Source organism: Aspergillus eucalypticola (assembly GCF_003184535.1).
Source record: "Aspergillus eucalypticola CBS 122712 chromosome Unknown BO83scaffold_8, whole genome shotgun sequence".
NCBI lineage: Eukaryota > Fungi > Ascomycota > Eurotiomycetes > Eurotiales > Aspergillaceae > Aspergillus > Aspergillus eucalypticola.
The window spans coordinates 452,098-472,671 of NW_020290282.1; the positions used below are offsets into that span (position 1 = coordinate 452,098).

Below are 20,574 nucleotides of genomic sequence, written 5' to 3' on the forward strand. Positions count from 1 at the left end.
AGGAGCAGGGCCTTTTGATTTCTTGGAGCGTTTTTCTTTGTGAAGAAGGAAAAGTGGATAAACGGGAAGTATGAGTAGAGTAAGCGTAGTATGTGGACAGAAAGCAAAAGGGAAGTACCCAAGCAGAAAGAATTAAGCTTCTTGATATGTTCCACTTGAACTTCACTATTTCCTCACTGGACACAAATTACCTAGCACAGCTCAAAAGAAATGAAAAACTCATAATAGAGTGACATGCCTGTAAGCCTTCCGGTAGGCTAAGCCTGATCCAAGGGCTTAATCATTCCATGTTGAGCCTTGGGGAATACTGCGTGAGACGACATGGTTCCAGAGGACAGAGGAAGGACGAAAGGGGGAAGAGAAAAGTGAAGTTTGCAATCACCATTCACTGTACATTCACTTGCTGTGTTACTACTTCACTTTCTCGGAAACACAGAGCTTTCCGTACTATTTCATCAGATCCCCGTCAGTACCCGCCTATGGATACGGTACCTACGTAGGTACACCATAATGCAGACATCATCTACTTACCTCCCGGTACATATATTTCACCCCTCACATTCTCACCTTACTACTTCCTTTATTCAAAGCTCATAACCATACTTTTTACGACGTGCTATTCTCCAGCGTTTCTTAACCCACGCCTTCAAGAACGGCAGTACCCCATCGGAGCGACACCTTCCCAAGACGTAGTGTAAACGTGCTTCCCCAAACAAGCTTTCTACCGCAGCTTCCCAGTCAACAAGTATATCTTGGGCCCGAGTCTCAAATGGTTGCTGCTACAAAGCGGTCGCTTTCTGAATTCCTTGAAGGCGATGAACTGTTCGTGGAAGCTGAGAGAGACGATATGATAACAGGAAATCACGCAGGTGTTAAGCTGGCTCTCCAAAACACCGAAATCCCGGTTATACACTCAAAACTTGATCAGCTCCGCAAGGATCTTGAAAAGCTTGAAGCGAGAATGGCTGGAACTGAACAAAAACTGGCCGGAACTGAACAAAGACTGGCCGGAACTAAACAAAAACTGTCCGAATTTCAACAAGAACTGGCCGGAACTGATCAAGAACTGTCCGAATCTCAACACGCATCCGGTCAGTTCGGGCAGCAGGCGCGCGCACAATTCAGCATTGGTTTCGCCGATACCTTTGTGTTTCTCTATGGGGTTGATCCTATCCTTGCTAAGAAGATCGGTAAGTTTTGATATATTATATCTGCCTGATCTCTATTAACATTCCTGTATTTCCTATTTTGTTTATCCAGGGGCTGACCTTACCTACATAAGGCCTCTGAGAAGAGAATAGGAATTGACTTATTTGAGGAACGGTTTCACAAATTTCTAGATGCCTTGGACCCAGCTGGGTATGCAGGTGATTACTTGGATCCCATGCAAGCAGATGCTCAGCTTAATGAACTCCATAAAGCATATAAGGATTTCTGGGTTGCTAGCAGATTGGTGCGATGACAGCATTGGCAGGCTTTTAACGATGACGTGGACTGCGTGAGACCTAGATGGCTGTGGCTTTGATTCTTTTCTTTCTACTCGGATGCTTTAGTGCTTTTTTGTATTATGTTGAGACATTCACTGCAGCCAGGCAGCTGTCAGCTGATCCTTCGCCTCCTCTTCCTGCGTGGCCTCTGACCACCCAATCCAACCACCAACCTTCTTCTTGAGATCTAGATAGATCAAATCCGTATATCTTTGACCCTACATCTTGACAAGTTATAAGCCCGGCTTCTTGCCGCAGAGCTATACACACCTCTTTCTTTTTTCTTAATTCAAAATAACACTTAAGATCAGTTCTGAAGAGCTACAACGCGTCTCATTATTTCTACAACCTGAGATCTTTCTCTACCTTAACTCAACTACCAAAAATGGGAATGAATACCTCAGTCTCTTAAAGAGAGCTTATCATATCACAGTCACTCAGACTAAGCAAGAATATACAGAAAATCCAAGATTCTTCTCACTTGCTCCCGTACAAAGACTGCAAGAGTTCCAGAATTAGTTAAAAGCAGAGCCAGTGCCAGTGCCAGTGTTAAAGCCAGTACCAGAGCCAGAGCCCCTACCAAAAGTCTTAAAATCTTAAGCGGAGCTTCCAGTCTCGAAGCCTCCACCAAAGCAAGCTTCTCCGAAAAGAAAGGTAGCTAAAACACCAACTTCCATACAAGAAAAACCACCCCCAGGTATATATCACGCTAAATATATGTATAAACGCGCACTTGAGCCCTCACAAATAAAAGGTATTCTTACTGCAAAGGAGCCTTTTATACAGCTTCTGGTTGCTATTATTTAAACCCTCAAATCCGGCCTAACTGCTGGAAGCTATCACCATTTATTTAACATCTTGAATCACTAAAGACTTTAAAATCCACTAAAACAGTTGACCATGTGCTTGCTAATCTAAAGGCTCGTATACAAAGACCCTCCCAAGCGGCCACCTAAACGGCCACCCAAACAATATTCCAAATAAACCCCAAATTAGCCTTACCAATGCCCTCGCGTACGCCTGACACACAAGAAAAAGTCGTGGAGGAACACTAATAGTTGAACTCATTAAGATTATTGATCCCTGTGCTTAATTCTATAGGAAATCCTATTTAAAATAAACCTCAAAGCATCCCTACTTATAATCTTGATTACTTTGCATTTCCGTGTTTTAATTAAGCGCTTCGAACATCTTGAAAACCTGAGATAGAATCCTTTTACATGTATATAATGGCTTCGGATCTGCCTGTCTGGGAGGCAGTATTAAGACATTCACTGCAGCCAGGCAGCTGTCAGCTGATCTTTTGTCTCTTCTTTCTACATGGCCTCTGACCACCCAATCCAACCACCAACCATCTTCTTGAGATCTAGATAGATCAAATCCATATATCTTTGACCCTACGTCTTGACATATTATAAAGAGACATCAATTGTATTCTCCTTGAAATGGATCCAGTTGACTACCCTCCATCCTTCACAAGACAGACGGACCCTCGCATTGGCTGCTGATGCAATCAGTCAATGCACCATCGCAACAACTGCGTACGTATCCTTAGCAGCAGAGTCTACCGCAAGCAATTCCATATCCCATCATTAAGCTGCACTAACTTTCGCAAAAACAACATCAAGCACCTTGACCGCCGTATCCACGATGATATCGATCTCCTCTTTGGAGACATTATACGGCGGCGCCAGAATGATATGGTCTCCTTTCATACAGTCCACCGTCCCGTTAGCAGCGTACAACGACACCCCGTACTCTGGTTTCAACCCAGTCTCTTGGACCCGGAATGCAACTGCTTTGTCAGGGCTGAATGGCTCTTTGGTTTCTTTGTCTTTGACGAATTCGATCTGCAGATACATGGTATATTAGTCTTCACCCAAACCTCGGGTACACTAATGGTCGATAGAACTTGGATTAAGAAGAGTGACTTACACCCCAGAACAGCCCCTTCCCTCTGATATCGCCCACATACGGATGTTGCTCTAAGCTGCCCCGTAACCTTTCCTCCAGATACTTACCCATGTTTCTGACATTCTCGAGTAGGTTATCCCGCTTGATGACCTTTTGCACGGCTAACGCGGCAGCACATGCGATAGGATGGCCTTGGTACGTTTGACCGTGCCGGAACACTCCCGTGCCTTTGTCGAGGGCTCCGACAACTTTCTCGCTGATGAGGATACCAGAGACGGGTGCGTATCCGCCTCCGAGTCCCTTGCCGATGGTTTGGATATCGGGAACTACGTCCTCTTGTTCCCAGGCGTGGAGGGTGCCACAGCGTCCCATGCCGCACATGATCTCGTCTAGGATGAAAAGCGCACCGTACTTTTCACAGATTGCTTTCATAGCGGGGAAGTAGCCTGGGAGGGCGGGAACGGCGCCTAGGGCCTGGTTTGATGGGTGCTTGCGTTAGTTGCTGAGCTTTGTGTGTAAGGAGTGAGTCTGTTGAGAGATGCTTGCTTACCGCTCCTACAACTGGCTCTGCAATGAAAGCGCAGACATTCTCTGGTCCGACACGCTGAAATTCTGCGTCGAGCTCTGCTGCTAGTCGGGCAACGTAATCCGCGTCGGACTCGCCTGCTTTCTTACCTCGGTAGGGGTAGCAAGGCGAGACGTGAGACGTGTTGGTTGATAGAATGGGTTCAAAAGGCTCTCGACGGATCATGTGTCCGCCTACTGACAAGGCACCCAAGGTGACGCCATGGTAGGAGGGCTTCCGGGCAATGAACCTGGATCGCTGTAGTTGGGGGGTGGGTAGCTCGACGAAGTATTGACGAGCTAGTTTCAATGCAGCCTCGACAGCCTCAGAGCCTGAGATAATGTGAGTATTTGTCTGGCGATATCGTGCAGAGTAAGTGTTTTAACATACCGGAATTCACAACGAGCAACTTCGAGAGCTTACCACCAGTCGACTCGGTAAGGAAGGTAGCAAGCTCTTCCGATGCTTCTGTCCCAAAGAATGCCGTATGGCAGTATGACAACTTGTTGATCTGGTCAATCACCGCTTGGCTGACCTCCTCATGGCCATGGCCTAGGCAGGATACGGCGGCACCACCGGTCGAGTCGAGGAACTTGGTGCCATCCTCGAGGAAGATGTAGCTGCCTTTACCGCCGATAGCTTTCTTGGGGACGAAGCGGGTATCACGGTGAAGGACGGAGCTATGGGTGACTGTCACTGGCCTTTCGTGAGCTAGGAACAAGGGATTAAGATTGTCTGGTATACTACTAGTAAGAACATACCTGACTTGGTCATGGTTGAACAGGATATAGATAGCCGTTTGAGTAGATCAAATGTATATTGAGTGCATAGAGCTGGATGAATAGTTCTGGAGCCATGATTGCAGCATGATGCAGAGCTATTTATGCCTGCGATAAGCCCTGTCGACTGCTTCTTCTTGATATCACGCAGTGACTCAAGATGTGGGGAGGAGCGGGGATGGAGTCCGGCGGGGAGCCGGCAACCCAATCCTGGGAAGCCGAGCGCATGGTTGGCCGTCTCCGCCGACGGGCCGATCTCCGACTTGATGGTGGTTATCGTGCTCGTTTGAGTCGTCCATCTCTCCATCATCTACTGCTGATGCGGAGATGAGCAATCTCCCTCGCTTATGGCGATGCAACATCTTGGCTTAATTATGATGGATCATGAAGAGGAAGCACTGCGACGACTTGTTGCTACACCATGCCTTCAAGTGGACATCAACTGTCTACGTCAATGCCATTGTCTATACATGTTGTGCCAGCTTATATATTATCAGATAGAACTTTGTTGGATATGTTAATCAGGATTCTATCGCTGGATAATCTATGGTTATGCTATTCTGGCTTGGCGCCCTATGTTGCCCTCAATGCTGAAGTCGACCCCTTTCTGGCATATCTTTTTCATCGCCAACCCTAATTAATGTCCAGGCAGAACCGGGGAGTCATGGAGGTAATAAGCTGGCCTAACACAATGTAACCCTTGAGCCTCGGCGTGCAGGACCTATCAAAGCGACAATGTCATGGCATGATCATGTGCATCAACTGCAGCAAACAAAGGTAAGGTTTATACGGTACATGATAGAGCAGTTGTTCAGAAGCAAATCAAGGGCTGCATGTAGTACTAGTGATGGGTATCTCCGCTGCGATGCGGGCGGTGGGCGGACAAAGCTCTCCGCTCCGCAGTTGGTTGGCCACTAAAACTCCCTGCCGCACAGAAAGGCCACCACGGCTTCACTACAACAGCCCACCTGCTCAACCTTCCGCTCTGGACACATTAGCGTGTCTTAATCTTATACATATTTTTCTACGCTGTTATTATTACCTATACTGAGTCTTAATCATGTCACGACACGCCCAAGTAGAGGAGGTGTACGACTCTGACCCGGAGGAAGTTGCTCCCTCCGATTCCTCGCCCGCCAACTTCGCCAATGAGTCCATCCTTTCTGGAGCTGGAGTACCTATGTCCGGCTCAGTACCCATGAGGCCCGCTCCTGAACCTCAGCGCGAGATCCCCAAGCATTATCAATGCCTGTACCCGATATACTTCGACAAGTCGCGGTCCCGCGCCGAGGGCCGCAAGGTTGGAAGTGAGCTGGCGGTTGAGAACCCGTTAGCGAGGGATATTGTCGATGCGGTGCAGATGTTGGGATTGAATGTCGGATTCGAGCCTGAGAAGCTGCATCCCAAGGACTGGGCCAACCCTGGACGTGTGCGTGTCTTGCTGAAGAACGAGGACGGGAAGCTGGTCAACTCGAGAATCAAGAACAGTCAGTGTACCCCCAACCTGTCCGCAGGTTACTATCAGAGTCGAACCCTTTTCAAATGGCCTGATCACAGTTTCCTTTGTCTGACCATGACTACAGAGCACCACCTTTACATCCTCGTGGCGCAATACCTTAAGGCTCACCCTACCACCGAAGAATCCCCCTACCGTCTCAGAATCCGAGGACTCCCCATGCCCGAGAAACTACCTGCTGCGCCCGCCGCTCCCCGTGGATGGAAGATTGGAAAGATTCTACCGATACACTCTCCGGCCTACAGCGGTGGTGGAGTCAGCGATAACCCGCTCAAGGACGCCATGGCTGAGATGCAGAACATGCAGGGTATGCCAGGCATGCCCCAGATACCTGGAATGCCGGATCTGGCGGGAATGATGGGAGGAATGGGGGGAATGGGGGGCATGGGTGGAAGTCCGTCTGCTGGAGGCAGCGAAAAGAAGAAGAAGGATAAGAAGAAGGGCAAGGCGTGAAGCACTTGTCGATGTTTCTTCATATGGTACATAGGCTTTTGATTGCATTGGCACGGGCGAAAGGCGTTATGATGATTCATGTATAGAGGGCATCTCTGCTGTTCTCTTGATACCAAGTCGAATGAAATGATCAATGAGTGGGGACATGTCTGGTTTGTGGTATCGGATGTGGCTGATAGGTGCCATCTGCCGTCTCCGCAGCGGATGGCAGCCGTAGCTTCTCTAGTTTATTCTGCAGAGATCATTCGAGTAATTATAGCGTACCTAAAGCATGCTCTGTAAGGTCCTACACTTCTCAGTAGAGAATCATGGGTCAATCCAACCCACTCCGAATTTCTCGGGAGGACCATCCGACCGTCTTGCGTATATGGTCGCTGTCATTGGCCGAGCCGGCGCAATCGCCGATAAGTAGAACCGCGGCCTCTTTTACCCCAGAGTCATCCTCCGCCGCTGTTCCTCTCAGCTTCAGCTTCAATCACTGCGCGGTTGCTTCCGTTTTATTTTCCCAACAAGCGCACAATTGTTCGATCGGCACCCGAGTAGTCGCGACTCACATACATGGGTTGACACTCATGTGCACTCCCTCATGAACCACTCCTTGCGTCCTGTCGATGGATCATAGAACCCCGCCACTGCGACCGACGGACCATGAATACAAGCCCACCGAGCATTCTGCCCGGCTACGGGCAGATGAACGGAACCCCCCGATCCCAGTTTCGCTCTAGCTACGACTCCCCTGCCTCAGGCTCTTCGTCCTCAGCTGCTCCCAAGACTGGGAAGGCCGGAGGCCGTCAAATTACCCGCAATCGCGCCAGCTACAGCTGCCACACTTGTCGGAGGCGAAAGGTCAAATGCGACAAGGTGCATAGTCCTAGACTGTTTGTGAGTCTTGAACTGGTCTGACAGGCAAATTTGCAGGTCCACCCGATTTGCGGCAACTGCGTGAAAAATGGTACCGAATGCGTCTACGATGCGGCGCCACAGAAGGATACGGAGTCGCGCTCGAGCATATCGAAGAACGGACATGGCGTCAAGCGGAGGAGGGAGTCGTCGCGACCTATTGAGGAGGACATCGATGATATACAATCTATTTACGGTCATCTGAAGCAAAGTGGAGCTTCCGAGCAACGGTCGCAAGCCATTGAGGCGCGTTTGGATAAACTCACCTCGATGATCGAGAGGCTGAGCAAGACGAATCAGCCGCTGAATGTCGCAGGAAAGCAACGGCTGGCACCAAATGTGAAACTCGAGCCGGCTGAGGGTGATCCTCGTTTGAGCAATATTGCGGCCTTAAAGCCAACTGCTGGTTCCCGTCCGGATAGTCCGCGTCGCGCGGCTGAGTCTAGTGGCGACGAATTTCCTATTCCCGCGGGCCATGCTACTGATCTGGTGGATCCTGTGGGGAGCTTGAATCTTGGCCACTTGAGCTTGGAGGATGGAGGGCGATCAAGGTATGGTTTTGTTTTGTGGTCGGGAGGGCTCTATACTGACAATGGATTAGATACGTCGGCACGACTTATTGGGCTTATATTTCTCATGAGGTATGCTGAAGAAGTTTCCAGCCTTTCGTTGGAGGACTATGCTAAGTATCACTAGATAAATGAGCTCAATCAGTTGCTCAGGGATCAGAATCGATCGCACAACGAACCAGCCTTCAATGAGAGCCCCGTTGACGATGCGGGAACGGAACCTATGGTTACAACACCGGGACGCCAGTGGAAAGAGTCGGCTGACGGTGTCAGCGAGCCTGCCGAGAAGCTTAGCAGAGTACAGACATTCCAGAAGTCTGTTTTGTTTCCGTCAAGCGAATCGCCTTCTGTGAATGACAAGATAGTGGAGCCAGAGATGCTTGAGAACATGCCGACAAAACGACAGAGCCATATCCTGTACAAAGGATTTATGTCTGGAATACACGCCATTACCCCAGTTGTGCACCCGCCTACCATTCTGAAGCTTTACAACTCCTTCTGGGATTGGTATGATTCAAGTAGCTACTCTGGAGAGTCTTGCCCTGACCCATCCTTTATCCCTTTGCTTTATGCCATCTGGTATGGCGGTTCCGTCACTGTCTCAATACGAACAATCAAGGCTGAGTTCAACGTGTCATCCCGCTCAGGTCTGTCCAAGGCATACAGTGAGGAGGTAACGCGCTGGCTATCCAAGATATCGTTCCCTCGCAGTCCGTCCATGCAAGGTTTATCTGCATATCTGCTGGTCCAGACCATTCTTTCCAAGGAGGAAGAGCCTCTGACCAGTAGTCTCTTCATCAGTCTTGCCATGAGGGTGGCCCAGACTATGGGTTTGCATCGGGACCCTGCTAAATTCGGCATTGGCCCCAGCGACGCGGAATACCGTCGCCGTATATGGTGGCACATTGTACACATGGACGGCGTGGTGGCCATGTCCAGCGGTCTGCCTCCCCTGGTCAGTGATGAGAACTACTGGGATGTTCGCGAGACTAGCGAGGTTAAAGACACTCTTCTTGGAACTCCCGCTGCCGAGAAGTATGATAGGCTTGTCATGACCGGCATGAGGCCACCGGATAACCCCGATGACCCAACCGTATGTGGTGGGCCTTCTATGGTTAACGTTTACTACCTATCGGCCAAGGGCAAATATACGATGGCTCGTAAGTATCTGAAGTATACGTCCATAGGTTACGATATCTAACAACCCTGCAGGCGCTGTTCGTCGGATCATGAAGATCCAGCTTGGTACAAAACCCGTCACGCGAAGGGACATGGAGGAGCTGAGGTCGATATTGGTTGATCTGCAATACAAACTGAACTCTATCATCAACCGGATACCAGAAGCAAACTCGCTCGATACTTCGTCTCCAGTGTCGTCTACTAGATCATGGTCTTTATCCTCACAAGCAGATTCCCGCACCGAACTGCCGGCGGATGGACCCAATGGATGTGCAGAGCAGTACCATTCGCCTGTCCTTGTCTCCTTCCACAAGTGGGCTAGGATCCTCATGTCTCTTTTCATAGACAAAGTGAGTATCTTCTAAGATTTACCGATATACCTGCTGATTAAGCCTACCAGGCTTTTTGCGTCGCCTATCAGCCCTTTCTGAAGAACGCCAAAAGTCGAATCTGGCCGGCTGCAAGACAGAGGTACTGTCCAACATCACCATCCAGAGACAAGACACAAACCACTAACAAACCACAGCGCACTCCGCCACTGTCACGGCTTCATGGAGAAGTTCGTCTCACTCGCAACCGACCCCGACTTTCAACCCTTCCAATGGAGTTGGCCCGGCAATCACCAACCAATGCACGCGACCATGATCATGCTCATTGACCTCTACGAACGCCCCTACAGCCCAGAGGCCCCCAAATCCCGCGCCTACATCGACAAAATCTTCTCCATGACGGGCCCCGATGGCGGCGTCGTCGGCGGCGAAGACGGCGTCTCAACCCAACGACCTCTGAAAGACGGCGGCCGCGAAGCATGGGACATGATCCGACGCCTACGCCAAAAAGCATGGCAAAAAGCCGGCCTGGATCCTCACAGACTATGGTCCGAACAAGCCCAGATCCAAGCAGGCGTCACCTCTCTCCAAGAAGATTACGCCAACAACGACCCCTGCTACACCAGCGGCACTCCCTCCCCCTCAACCTACCCTCCTCCTCCTCCCGTCACCACGCGCCGCCAACTCACCGACTTCTCCAAAATGTTCTACAACATGACTCGCTCCCATCAACTCCCCAACCCAGCTACCACTAATAACAACTCCCGTCCAAGCCCTCTCCGCTATCAACTCCCTCCTCCAGCCCCTGCTCCTATCCTCCCAAGCCCGCAATCAAGAACCGCCCCCGTTCCTCCTCCATTCCCCCAATCCCCAACACCCCCCAAATACCCCATGGACACCACCACCGCCACCTCCCCCCTCCCCAGCGGCTCCCCCATCTCATCCCCCGAAAGCATCGCCCCCTTGAACCCTAACATCTTCGCCAGCACCTTCAACAACACCCCGCAGCCGCAGCAAGCACCACAACTACCAACTAATACCCCTCCTCCTGCTGCTCTACAAGCAGCTCCTCTTCCGTCCTTCATGGACACAGCCATCTCACCCACCAGCCAACCCATCCCGGGGGCCCCCACACCGCCCTCCATGGTGGATCCGAACTTAAACTTCGATTGGGACCAGTGGGACGCTGTCTTCGGGCAGCATCTGCCGGTGGCGGATGAGTTGATGGAGTTGGATCCGGTCACGGGATTCGAGTTTGGGGATTTGAGCAGTGCGGCTTATGCTAATGCTGCTGCTTCGCCTTCGAGGATGGGGCTTGGTGGTGGTGTGGGGAGGGGCAGTTTTGGGAGTGTTGGTAGTGGTAGTGGTGGTGGTAATGAGGTTGGGATGGGGGAGGTGAGGGGGTCTGATTGGGTGGGTTATTGTTGATTCACTTAGTACTTAATGTATGTCTAATTGGAGGTGTTTGGTTGGTTGGTTGGAGGGTATAAATTAAGTTCTCGTTTATTTTGTATATAGCGGTCATATTCTACTACTTTTTGATTGAACTCATCCTTGAGGTTGAGATCTACGGTTATGAAACTGGATTCAGTGTCTTGAGGTTGAAAGATGATCATGTGTCAAACGGAAGAACCGCTAGACGATGGAATAATATGTGATCAAAAATAAAAGAAGACGTAACAGTTATGGATTTCATGAGGCGTGACTTTAATCAAGAAGGACGCAGAAGATGTGCGACGCAGGAGCATGATGTGATATCAAGATGCGAAGGGAAAGATAATTAGCAATAGCCAGAAGGGACGCGTTAGCGGGAACCCAGGAGTCCAAACTCCTGGACAGCTAATTTCCGGAGACCCTTGGTTGCTCGTATTAGGAGATCGCATTTTCAGTGTCTCTTCTCTTTCTTTTTCAATTCATGACAACAATTATTCGCATGACTGCAGTGTCTGAATTTAGACCTTGACCTCCTGGAGACCGTGCTTCCAGAGGGTAGCGTAGGGGGTGACACCGTCCTCCCGGAAGTCAATCAGGATGTGCCTGGTTCGGTAAATTAGTTTTAGTTGCAACCAGAAGATGGATGGCAGAATAAACGTACATAGCATCACCGTCCATGGACTGACCCATCATAACATCGTAGTTGTCGTAGTTGCCAAGGATCTTCTTGACAGCACCGGCGGCACCAGCCTTGAACTCATCGATGGTCTCCTTGGAAGCACCGGTCTCGGTGAGCTTGGCAAGGACCTTCTTGACGTAGCCTGTACAGGGTAGACTCGTTAGCATTGGGGTGAAATAACTGAACCGTATCTCAGAAGTGCGAGAACATACTCTTGAGGTGACCCTTGAAGGCATCCTTGGAGGGCTTCAGGCCCTCCTCGGTCTTGAGCCAGTTGAGACGGAACTGGTCCTCGATGTCGTGGACCATGACGGCCTCACCCTCACCACCGGCATCATCATCACCGCCCTCAGCGGAGGGGTTGGCACCCTCGAGCTGGAAGTCCTCGTTGCTCTTCTTGAGGTACTTGCGGCAGTCGCAGGTCCAGAGGAGCTTGCTCTCGGGGTCCTCCTGGATCTTGTAGGTGTCGGCAAGAACCTCGTCGCCGGAGACGATATCCTATAAGGACGGACGTCAGTAATTTGGAGGCATGCAAATTTCAAATGCGAGGATATGATGATGATAATGATGATGATGAAAATGAATGCAGGTAAGGAAGCAGAGGAGATGCAACAAGGCTGCAGGATTGATGCAACCGTTTGTTGTTCTTTTCACGCATCCTTGCATTGCTGGAGGATCGCAACAAGGACAGAGGTAGACTCAGAAGGGTATACGAACCGTGTAAATGATCATTTTGGCGGGTGTATGAAGAAGTGGACAAAGTCACAAGAGGAGAGAAGTGGCAGGTGAGGAGAGAGAGACGGAGGGAGGAGGAGAAGAAGGGGAAGGAGGGGAAAAATGAAGATTAATATTTAGTGGCGCTTTACCTTTCCAGTTTCTCGTGGTGGGGTTTTTTTCACGGTCGATTTTCCGTCGCTCGAGGGGCACCGCTTGCCGCTAGTCCTGTTTGGGTCTGGTCGACTCGTCTGGCCCAAAAAGAAAGATCCCAATTACCGTTTTCCTGTTGTTTTTTTCGTCCATTGCTCCGATGGCAAATTCTGACAGGCGATGAGGAAAAAAAAATATTGAGGCAAAAATGAAAGAAAGGGAAAGTCGAGGCAGTGAGTCCAGACTACCGCTGCATCAATCTTTTACTTCTGAGATAATTGGTTTTACTCTGTAGTTGAATGTTGGGGTAGTATTATTCTAGCTCGGCTGATATGTCAGTTGGGCTCCGGCATCCGATCTTCCCACTCCAGATATGCTCGTGCCTGAGGCATAATCGCTGTGGCTAAGGGGGTCCTCTGTTGGTAACATACAGTGGTATATTACTGATACATAACATTCATCTTCCATCATAAAATCATCTTGAATAGCTGTATCTTGTATCGTAATACATACCAGTACAACATCGTGCAGCTATCGGTCGGCCTCACGATCCCGTGGCGCCACTCCTGCTTGCCAATTCCACCCGTGACTTTTCTCTCCGTCTTGACCTTCCAACTCGCGGTAGACACTCCTTTGGCCGCCCTTCGACTATTGTTATCTTCTTCATCCCGGTGCCGGATTCCTTGACTACTGCTACAGTCGATGGTAATCTGAACCTCGCAGTCATTCTTTTTGAACCCTCCCTCCTAATTAATCCCTCACCACTACCCCATCGGTTCCTCGGCACTTGGTGCCATTTGCGTCCCCTGATTTTGGTGGGCCTTGACCTGACCAGGATCCCCGATCAGATATCTCGCCATCGCCGGTCCATAATCATTGCGTTGTCCCACGGGCCCTTAAATCTCCTGCTATTCCCTTTGGCCTGCGCCAGAAACCTCTCACTGCCATACTTGCATCCGACTGCGTTTGCGATCTCATTTCTCTTTCATTCGAATCTCCTTTCCACGTTGGATCTCCGCGACCGATGCGGTAGGTCTGTCGAATAACCTTCTCCCAATTCTTGACTTGCATAGTCCTGGTGATCGATCGTCCTCATTCCATCATGGCTACCAACACGTCGGTCGTCTTTGACCTCCCCCCTCTTCCGACCTATACCTTGACTCCCCGCCCGCCGGTTCTTGCTCCGATCCCAGACAATATTCTCGCTTTGATCTTACCTATCGTTGCTTACTGGGCCTTGTCCATGGTATATCACTTTATCGATGTCAACGATTACTTCCCTCAATACCGCCTACACACCCCCGCTGAGGTGCTGAAACGAAACCGAGTCACGCGCTGGGAAGTAGTGAGAGATGTTCTGCTCCAGCAAGTAGTCCAGACAATCGCGGGCATGGCAGTGAGCTATTTGGATGAGCCCGAATGTTTGGGTAAAGAAGCATATGATGTGGCAGTTTGGGCTCGCCGTCTTCGCCTCATGCAAAGGGGCCTGCCTCACCTGCTGGCTCTCTTTGGTATTGATGCTATGGGTTTAGGGAAGAATCTGTCGCATAAGGGCTGGGGAATGCTTGGAGGCGCCATTGCAGGCGGGCATTACCCACAAATTACCCAGTCCCTTATTCTGGATAGTGGCGCAGAAGCGGTGGTCCCTGCTTTCACTAGCTGGGAACTTTCTACGGCCGGTTTCATCTACTGGTTCTTCGTCCCTGCGTTGCAGTTCATCTGGGGCGTTTGCGTCGTCGATACCTGGCAGTACTTCCTGCACCGCGCGATGCATTTGAACCGGTGGCTTTATGGTAAGTCATAGTTTCTTCGAGTCATTCGGGCTTTGAGCAATTCATTGACAGTCTCCAGTAACCTTCCACTCCCGCCACCATCGTTTATATGTTCCCTATGCTTTCGGCGCTCTCTACAACCATCCCGTTGAAGGATTCCTTCTCGATACTGCTGGCACTGGCGTCGCATTCTTGACAGCCCGGATGTCGACTCGCCAGAGCATGTGGTTCTTCACCTTTTCTACCATCAAAACCGTTGACGATCACTGCGGCTATGCTTTCCCCTGGGATCCGCTGCAGCATTTCACATCCAACAATGCCGCTTACCATGACATTCACCACCAAAGCTGGGGAATCAAGACGAACTTTTCGCAGCCTTTCTTCACAATCTGGGATCGTTGGTTCGGTACTCAGTGGAAGGGTGATGTGAAGTTACGTTACGAACGTTCCCGTGAATCTGCTCAGAAGCAGCTTGACAACGATGCTAGCTCCGCCACCAATTCGGGTGCTGATACTCCGGCATCCGGAAGTGTCACTCCTGCAGCTGTTCCCCAAGAAGGACCGGCAGAGTCCACTCGCTCTCGCCGCAGAAAGACCGTCACGCTTTCCCCTCATGTCGATGGTTTCCGAAGCGTAAACCACCCCGTCGCCAGCAGCGTCCTATAGTCAATTCTTTTTGCATTCATAATTCGTTGTAATAATTCTTTCACCTTTTGTCTTCGCCGCCCAGCGGGGGTCTTTGGAGTTGCGGGACGCCTCCTACTTCCTACTTCGCTGTCTGTTCACTGCATTATTCTTTACGCTGTATTAATAGCCAGGTTGATGAGAACCTGCTACGGACCTGTACAATGTCTTCTCACCCACCTACCTACTGTTCGGGTTATCTACTAATCGGGCATCCTGCATGACCACGGAGATTTGGAAATTGACGAGCACTTCCCTTCTGTTCATTCCACTCAATTCTTGTCTTTACTAAATAATCTGTATAAATTTCACTTCTACCACATTCTGATGACTTACAGCAAACTGCGTAATCGCGGATTATAGGGTGCGCCTGAAATCACGCTATACGAACATGGAGCAAATTTCAGCAACTCGCGTGGTTCGAATATTGCATCCCTTGACACAATCATGACGACGTTCTGAACCTCAAGAAGTTCTGGGGCAGGCGGCTCCCATGCACAGGTACAACATGTCTGGGCGCTGCAAACTTCACCGATTTCTTCCCTGGCGTATCAGGCATGAGTCGAGGGATTGCCGATCCATTGCTCTTGGCCTCCACCGGCAATCTGTCGCTACTTCTGCGAGCCTCCTCAATGATAGAAAGTATGGGTTCATCGTCACCGGGGCGCGACCGATTATCAGTCGCTTGGTCTGTATTGGATGATCCAGTCGCAACTGTGGGCGGACAATAAGTCGTGCTATTCAAGCTGTTGGCACCTACAACCGGAGGCTCTTGTGACCCGACACCGTTTAGGTTAGAATGGTAGCTGGGTGCAGGCGTCATGTCCGTTTCTTCGCCGTTGATGCTCGGGTCCTCCGACAGACAATCACTGACTTCCGCTTCACTCACAAGACTAACACGATGATGGCTAGGTGCAAGCATTGACACTTGCTCGTTGTCCGCATAGTCTGGGAGCTTCTCATGTTTACCATTGATTGTGCGTTCCACGTCGCACTTGAATTCTCTAACCATGTCATTAGCAAGATCGTCCAGTTTTTTGGAGGGCTCGCCTTTAAGACGTGCCAACATCTCCAAAATCTCTTTTCGCTCTTTTTCCGCTTCCTCGGGCGTTTCTGCCTTCAACTGGATGGTTATACAATGGGATCTCTTCCTTTTCCCTTTATAGCGCATTGGTCTTGGCCCCTTCATTTGTTTTCTCGCGAATTTGCGTGCTGCCTTTCGGGCTGCTCTGGCTCTGGCTGCCAATCCCATACCATCTCGAAGCATATCAGGGGTAAAGCCGGTTATACTGATGGCCACTTCAACGAACTTCTGAAGCTCAGGGTGTTTTTTAGACCTATCTTCTCTTGTGCGACTCAGAAGCGTGGCGTGAAGATTCTGCAGATCGGGAGCCTTAGCAACAACACGCGCAAGCATACACGCCTCGCAGCGGTTCTCTTGGTAATACCTCGCATGGAAAGGAGGAAGGTCGTGCCTGCTTTTAGGACACCACCACATGCCGGCGATCGAATTAAGAGCGCGCAGCATCTCCTTGACATCGTCTTTGAGATACTCCAGGAACCAGTACAGCTCATCCAAGAACGATGTGACCTCTTTGACCAATAATTCGAAGAGGCTGTGGATAATCCAGGGGTTAAATCCCTTGTGCACCTCACAGAGGACGATCTTGGAGGGGCCGAAGAGCAATCGGAACATAGCATTTGCTTGCAGTTGCCATCGAAGAGTCTGAATTCCAGTTTTGATGTTCTTAGACGTTCTGTAGCCTCGATACTGGCCCAGGTACGCGACTTTCGCACGATCCTTTTCGCTATCAATGAGGAGGATCTCAACTATCGAAGTCAGATCCTGCTGGTCGAGCTGAGTGACTGATAACGGATAGATTATACGGTTGCGGCGCTCAACAAGTTTCCTGGGCATGATATCTGCCTGGTGAGACATCTGTCTGTAGTGGTGCTTGTTGTGGCACCGTACAGTCGAGGGTCAACCACGATAGGATAAAAATAAGAGATACTGGACTGCTAGAGAACCAGGGGCACTGCTTCACGAAACTGTGGAGGGGCTTATATACTCATTCTACACAATTTTACAGGGAGCTTCTTATTTCGGAGAATGACATTGTCATAATGCACGTTGTTCGGCTTCAGCAACTTTCAACAGTCTGTGCTGTGCCACCTCGCACCTCAAAGCTTGTCCGCCACTTTGAACTCAAATTGCTGGTTAAATGACTGCTGAACGTGCGGCTGCGGGGTGGGCCTCGATGGTGAAACCGCCTCCTTGTACCACCAAATGAATGGCATGAGGAAACTTCCGTGCGCAGACGACCGACAGTAGTATATGGCAAGGCTGTCACCGAGAGAAAGATGTCTTTTCCTCGGGGATTCCCGTTGTTTCTGGGGTGATACATGGACGGTGGCACTACATTGGGACTCTTGGGAATCGTGACCTGCATGCTTCGTGTTACACCTTGTTCCACTTGAGATGTTGCTGAATGGGGATATGGGATCAAAGATCTCTTGAGTTTAGCGACTTGACGCAGTGGATGACTTGTACTTGTGGTGGGAATAGCCTTCCATCATAATGAATAATATAGTGCTTGCGAATAAAAAATAGTACTTATTTCTTTAACCCAACTCAGTCAACCCAACTCACCTTGGGGCATACTCAAGTATATGTATTTATCTCAATCCATTTACCATCCACAAATTTCACGGAATTATCCCGCCTTGTTAAATATACCTCCCTCCCCACAACGCAAAAAAAATATCATAGTGTCAACAGCATCTACCCATGTCCTCCGCAATATTCCCACTCCCCATCGAGATATACATTATTATGATGATATCAACTCCCCCATTTCCGATCATCCATTGCTAGTACAACACATTCTAAATGCCGTGCCACCACTGCAACTGGCCTATGCCGCCCTGCAGCTGATCCATGTAACACAATACCGCATCACCAACCCCCGTATACCTACCCTGAATTGGTTAACTAGGACCTAGAGATTTTACTTTCTCCCCTCATGCATGGAGGGATGAGAACTAAGCGAAGTTTCACAAAGGCCTCTCCGTGCCATCGGAAGTATGCGGCTGGGTTGCTTGTCGTCGGAAGTTTACGCCGTAGGTGGTACTACCTAAATTATAATGAATCTTTTGTTATGCTTGGTTGGGGGTGGTACCAGCCTTAGTTAGCTTTTGCTGCTAGGTAAGTTGTTTGGTTTATGTGGTGGGGGGTTGGATAGGGTCTATTAGGTCTTGGTACTCGAATGTATGTGTGTGTGTGCCCTGAAATATGTTGGTGTAGTAGTACCTGCTACATATGGTTGAATTAAATAATAGACTAACATGGTACAAGATTTTGACAGGTTGAAGTGTCAGAAGATATATGCATACAACTCTCGCTTGAACAGAATCAGGAATCAACCGCCTCAGCAGCCTTCAACGCAACCACAAACCTCGAAATGAGTTCTTCCGTTTCTTCCACGCCAACACTAACGCGGATCAAGTCCGGAGGTACCCCAAATCCACCTGCCCACTCCAACTCCCAGTAATGGGCTAACAGGACATACGGTGAAGTCAAAGTGAAGTTAGTGCCCAGACTAGGTCCCTTTGCGGTCTCGATGCGATCATAGAACGCGATTGCGTGTTCTTTCTTGTGGAAGAAGAAAGACAGCAGGCCACCATATCCACCTTCTGGAGTTCGGCAGTCCTCGTAGAATTGCTTCGTTGAGCTATACTTGGGATAGTATACATCTTTAACGAGAGGATGGGACTTGAGCAGATCACAGATGGCTTCTGTGGTGTGGTTGATCTTCTTGATTCGGTTGATGAAGTCGCGGCTGTTGCGTTCCATGAATATGATGTCTTCGGCCCAGTAGTTAGTGTTGTCTTTATGGTCTGCTTCGTAGGCTTTCTTCAGGGAGTCGTAGTATCTTCCTTGGGGGTTCAGGATAGCGCTGCCGCCCATGACGTTGCAGTCTCCGGAGAATATCTTGGTGAGACTGCTGACGACCACATCGGCGTAAGGGAGGACATGGACGTTGATGGAAGTCCCGATCGTGTCGTCGACGACCACGGCAAAGTCGTAGGTGTCGGCTAGCTTTCTAATCCGTTTGAGGTCGGGACATTTCAAGAGAGGGTTTCCGGGGAATTCGCAGAATAGAGCTAGATATTTTTCTCCGGCCTGAAGGCGGGCTTCCAGGTCATCCAGGTCTTCTGATGAACCGTGTCCGTAGAAAATGCATCCAGGGCCGAATTTTTGGAGGATTTTGAGAGTGTCCACGTATGGAAAGCCGAATGATATACTCTTCAGCTGGCCTCTAGACTGGAGTAGCATTCGGTGGGCGCTGAAGATAGCGTTCATTCCACAGGGGTAAAGATATACGTCGTCCTGGGTCGCTCCGTGGGAGTTAGAGGTTTGCTCGGGGGTTTTCGGTTCGGCGAGATTCACTTCTCCTGTCAAGGAGCCAGCAATGCGTCGACGGAGGGAGATCTTGGCGTTATCAATAAAAGATAAATCAAGATTCCGACCGAACCGATCCTCGAGGAACTGCGTGCTTTCCTGGATCAATGCTGCATCCTTGACTCTTTCTGGGCTGGCCTTTTTGTCTGTTGGGGTGGAAGTAAGGTCAATAGAGCCTCGCTGGTATCGCCTGGGACCCCTTTTCTGAGGGATCACAGGTTGCGGCGTTACCGCAGGTACGAGCTTGCCGTCCACAAAGAGTGAGTGGCAAAACTCAGCACGTCTGCTTGAGATTCCGTCACCAGAGTGTTGCCAATACTGCTTCGCTACTGGGAAGAGGTCGCTGTGATAGATCACAGCGGATATCGAGGGGGAAATCTTCAATATGATTTCTGAAGACTCTTTCCCCTTATCAAGGGTCAAATCAATCACCTCGACATCTTTGATGAGGTCGGGCTCTCCCTTTTCCTTGATAAAGTCGCGACATCTTTGGGCAGATGCTGAGGAAGGAAACAACATAGCCTTTTGGTTTGGGCTACCATATCTGGCAATGATAGCATCTGCTAACGCACAAATTGATTTATGAATGAAAAATCTGGCCGTGACATTAGTCTCCATGATTCAAGTGTGGATGCATATACGTTGAGCAGTACCGTGGATAGCCTGTTGTCATTTTGTCCACGACTCGTCTATCACCTTCCTCATAACCTACATTGTCCGCCCATGTTGGTAGGGACACGCTCACGGCCTGTGGAAGTGTAAGTGTTGTTGACTGACAGGCATGAATGCGAACGTCTGCAGGAACGGATGTGACTTACATGGGAGGTGAGCGATGGAATAGAGTCACCAAGCTCTATCACCGACATTTTGATCCCAATTTCTATAATTGGACGAAATTCATGCAAATGGAATGATACTATGGGTTGAGCTCTGATAACTCGATGTAGTTGACTAATGAAATTATCCGTGCACTGAATTTTGAGTC

General features: G+C 49.7%; 8 protein-coding genes across 8 annotated transcripts; 4 read left to right on the plus strand and 4 right to left on the minus strand.

Moving 5' to 3' along the window:
• Positions 1 to 769: 769 nt before the first annotated feature.
• On the plus strand, positions 770 to 2,006 carry BO83DRAFT_415991 (uncharacterized protein; the record flags this gene model as incomplete). The annotated part of the gene is made up of 3 exons (XM_025534671.1): positions 770 to 1,190; positions 1,341 to 1,453; positions 1,794 to 2,006. 3 exons carry the CDS (start codon positions 770 to 772, stop codon positions 2,004 to 2,006), a joined length of 747 nt encoding a protein of 248 aa, XP_025389645.1.
• An 882-nt stretch (positions 2,007 to 2,888) lies between these two features.
• Positions 2,889 to 4,858, minus strand: BO83DRAFT_377132 (aminotransferase, class III). Its single transcript, XM_025530907.1, has 5 exons — positions 4,728 to 4,858; positions 4,357 to 4,662; positions 3,952 to 4,298; positions 3,423 to 3,875; positions 2,889 to 3,337 (listed from the first exon to the last, which is right to left on the minus strand). The coding sequence occupies exons 1-5, from the start codon at positions 4,738 to 4,740 to the stop codon at positions 3,080 to 3,082; spliced, it is 1,377 nt and encodes a 458-aa protein (XP_025389646.1). The 5' UTR covers positions 4,741 to 4,858; the 3' UTR covers positions 2,889 to 3,079.
• An 825-nt stretch (positions 4,859 to 5,683) lies between these two features.
• On the plus strand, positions 5,684 to 6,964 carry BO83DRAFT_334896 (RNA-binding signal recognition particle subunit SEC65). The gene is made up of 2 exons (XM_025528389.1): positions 5,684 to 6,232; positions 6,329 to 6,964. The coding sequence occupies exons 1-2, from the start codon at positions 5,806 to 5,808 to the stop codon at positions 6,712 to 6,714; spliced, it is 813 nt and encodes a 270-aa protein (XP_025389647.1). The 5' UTR covers positions 5,684 to 5,805; the 3' UTR covers positions 6,715 to 6,964.
• Positions 6,965 to 7,172: 208 nt separating this feature from the next.
• Positions 7,173 to 11,119, plus strand: BO83DRAFT_357853 (putative C6 transcription factor; the record flags this gene model as incomplete). The annotated part of the gene is made up of 7 exons (XM_025529273.1): positions 7,173 to 7,575; positions 7,633 to 8,165; positions 8,216 to 8,255; positions 8,311 to 9,343; positions 9,396 to 9,712; positions 9,763 to 9,833; positions 9,889 to 11,119. The coding sequence occupies exons 1-7, from the start codon at positions 7,363 to 7,365 to the stop codon at positions 11,117 to 11,119; spliced, it is 3,438 nt and encodes a 1,145-aa protein (XP_025389648.1). The 5' UTR covers positions 7,173 to 7,362.
• A 57-nt stretch (positions 11,120 to 11,176) lies between these two features.
• On the minus strand, positions 11,177 to 12,926 carry BO83DRAFT_377134 (translationally-controlled tumor protein). Its single transcript, XM_025530908.1, has 4 exons — positions 12,522 to 12,926; positions 12,017 to 12,302; positions 11,787 to 11,946; positions 11,177 to 11,728 (listed from the first exon to the last, which is right to left on the minus strand). The coding sequence occupies exons 1-4, from the start codon at positions 12,534 to 12,536 to the stop codon at positions 11,644 to 11,646; spliced, it is 546 nt and encodes a 181-aa protein (XP_025389649.1). The 5' UTR covers positions 12,537 to 12,926; the 3' UTR covers positions 11,177 to 11,643.
• Positions 12,927 to 13,586: 660 nt separating this feature from the next.
• On the plus strand, positions 13,587 to 15,341 carry sur2 (sphingosine hydroxylase). The gene is made up of 2 exons (XM_025526935.1): positions 13,587 to 14,464; positions 14,523 to 15,341. The coding sequence occupies exons 1-2, from the start codon at positions 13,774 to 13,776 to the stop codon at positions 15,107 to 15,109; spliced, it is 1,278 nt and encodes a 425-aa protein (XP_025389650.1). The 5' UTR covers positions 13,587 to 13,773; the 3' UTR covers positions 15,110 to 15,341.
• A 231-nt stretch (positions 15,342 to 15,572) lies between these two features.
• Positions 15,573 to 17,045, minus strand: BO83DRAFT_309676 (uncharacterized protein; the record flags this gene model as incomplete). The annotated part of the gene is made up of 1 exon (XM_025527402.1): positions 15,573 to 17,045. The coding sequence occupies one exon, from the start codon at positions 17,043 to 17,045 to the stop codon at positions 15,573 to 15,575; it is 1,473 nt and encodes a 490-aa protein (XP_025389651.1).
• A 1,367-nt stretch (positions 17,046 to 18,412) lies between these two features.
• On the minus strand, positions 18,413 to 20,524 carry BO83DRAFT_436167 (PLP-dependent transferase). The gene is made up of 3 exons (XM_025535936.1): positions 20,408 to 20,524; positions 20,243 to 20,337; positions 18,413 to 20,184 (listed from the first exon to the last, which is right to left on the minus strand). Exons 1-3 carry the CDS (start codon positions 20,453 to 20,455, stop codon positions 18,540 to 18,542), a joined length of 1,788 nt encoding a protein of 595 aa, XP_025389652.1. The 5' UTR covers positions 20,456 to 20,524; the 3' UTR covers positions 18,413 to 18,539.
• Positions 20,525 to 20,574: the final 50 nt, after the last annotated feature.

Bases quoted from the DNA above. Each gene is read 5' to 3' on its own strand.
- BO83DRAFT_377132 (XM_025530907.1), bottom strand. The intron at 4,299-4,356 runs GTATGTTAAAAC...ACATTATCTCAG, and splicing joins GTTGCTCGTTGTGAATTCCG to GCTCTGAGGCTGTCGAGGCT. The intron at 3,876-3,951 runs GTAAGCAAGCAT...CCATCAAACCAG, and splicing joins CAGAGCCAGTTGTAGGAGCG to GCCCTAGGCGCCGTTCCCGC.
- sur2 (XM_025526935.1), top strand. From the start codon at position 13,774: ATGGCTACCAACACGTCGGTCGTCTTTGACCTCCCCCCTCTTCCGACC. The intron at 14,465-14,522 runs GTAAGTCATAGT...GACAGTCTCCAG, and splicing joins TTTGAACCGGTGGCTTTATG to TAACCTTCCACTCCCGCCAC.
- BO83DRAFT_377134 (XM_025530908.1), bottom strand. The intron at 11,947-12,016 runs GTATGTTCTCGC...TACCCTGTACAG, and splicing joins CTTCAAGGGTCACCTCAAGA to GCTACGTCAAGAAGGTCCTT. The intron at 11,729-11,786 runs GTACGTTTATTC...TTACCGAACCAG, and splicing joins TCCATGGACGGTGATGCTAT to GCACATCCTGATTGACTTCC.
- BO83DRAFT_334896 (XM_025528389.1), top strand. From the start codon at position 5,806: ATGTCACGACACGCCCAAGTAGAGGAGGTGTACGACTCTGACCCGGAG. The intron at 6,233-6,328 runs GTCAGTGTACCC...CCATGACTACAG, and splicing joins CAACTCGAGAATCAAGAACA to AGCACCACCTTTACATCCTC.
- BO83DRAFT_436167 (XM_025535936.1), bottom strand. From the start codon at position 20,455: ATGTCGGTGATAGAGCTTGGTGACTCTATTCCATCGCTCACCTCCCAT. The intron at 20,338-20,407 runs GTAAGTCACATC...ACACTTCCACAG, and splicing joins TTCCATCGCTCACCTCCCAT to GCCGTGAGCGTGTCCCTACC. The intron at 20,185-20,242 runs GTACTGCTCAAC...TGTCACGGCCAG, and splicing joins ATGACAACAGGCTATCCACG to ATTTTTCATTCATAAATCAA.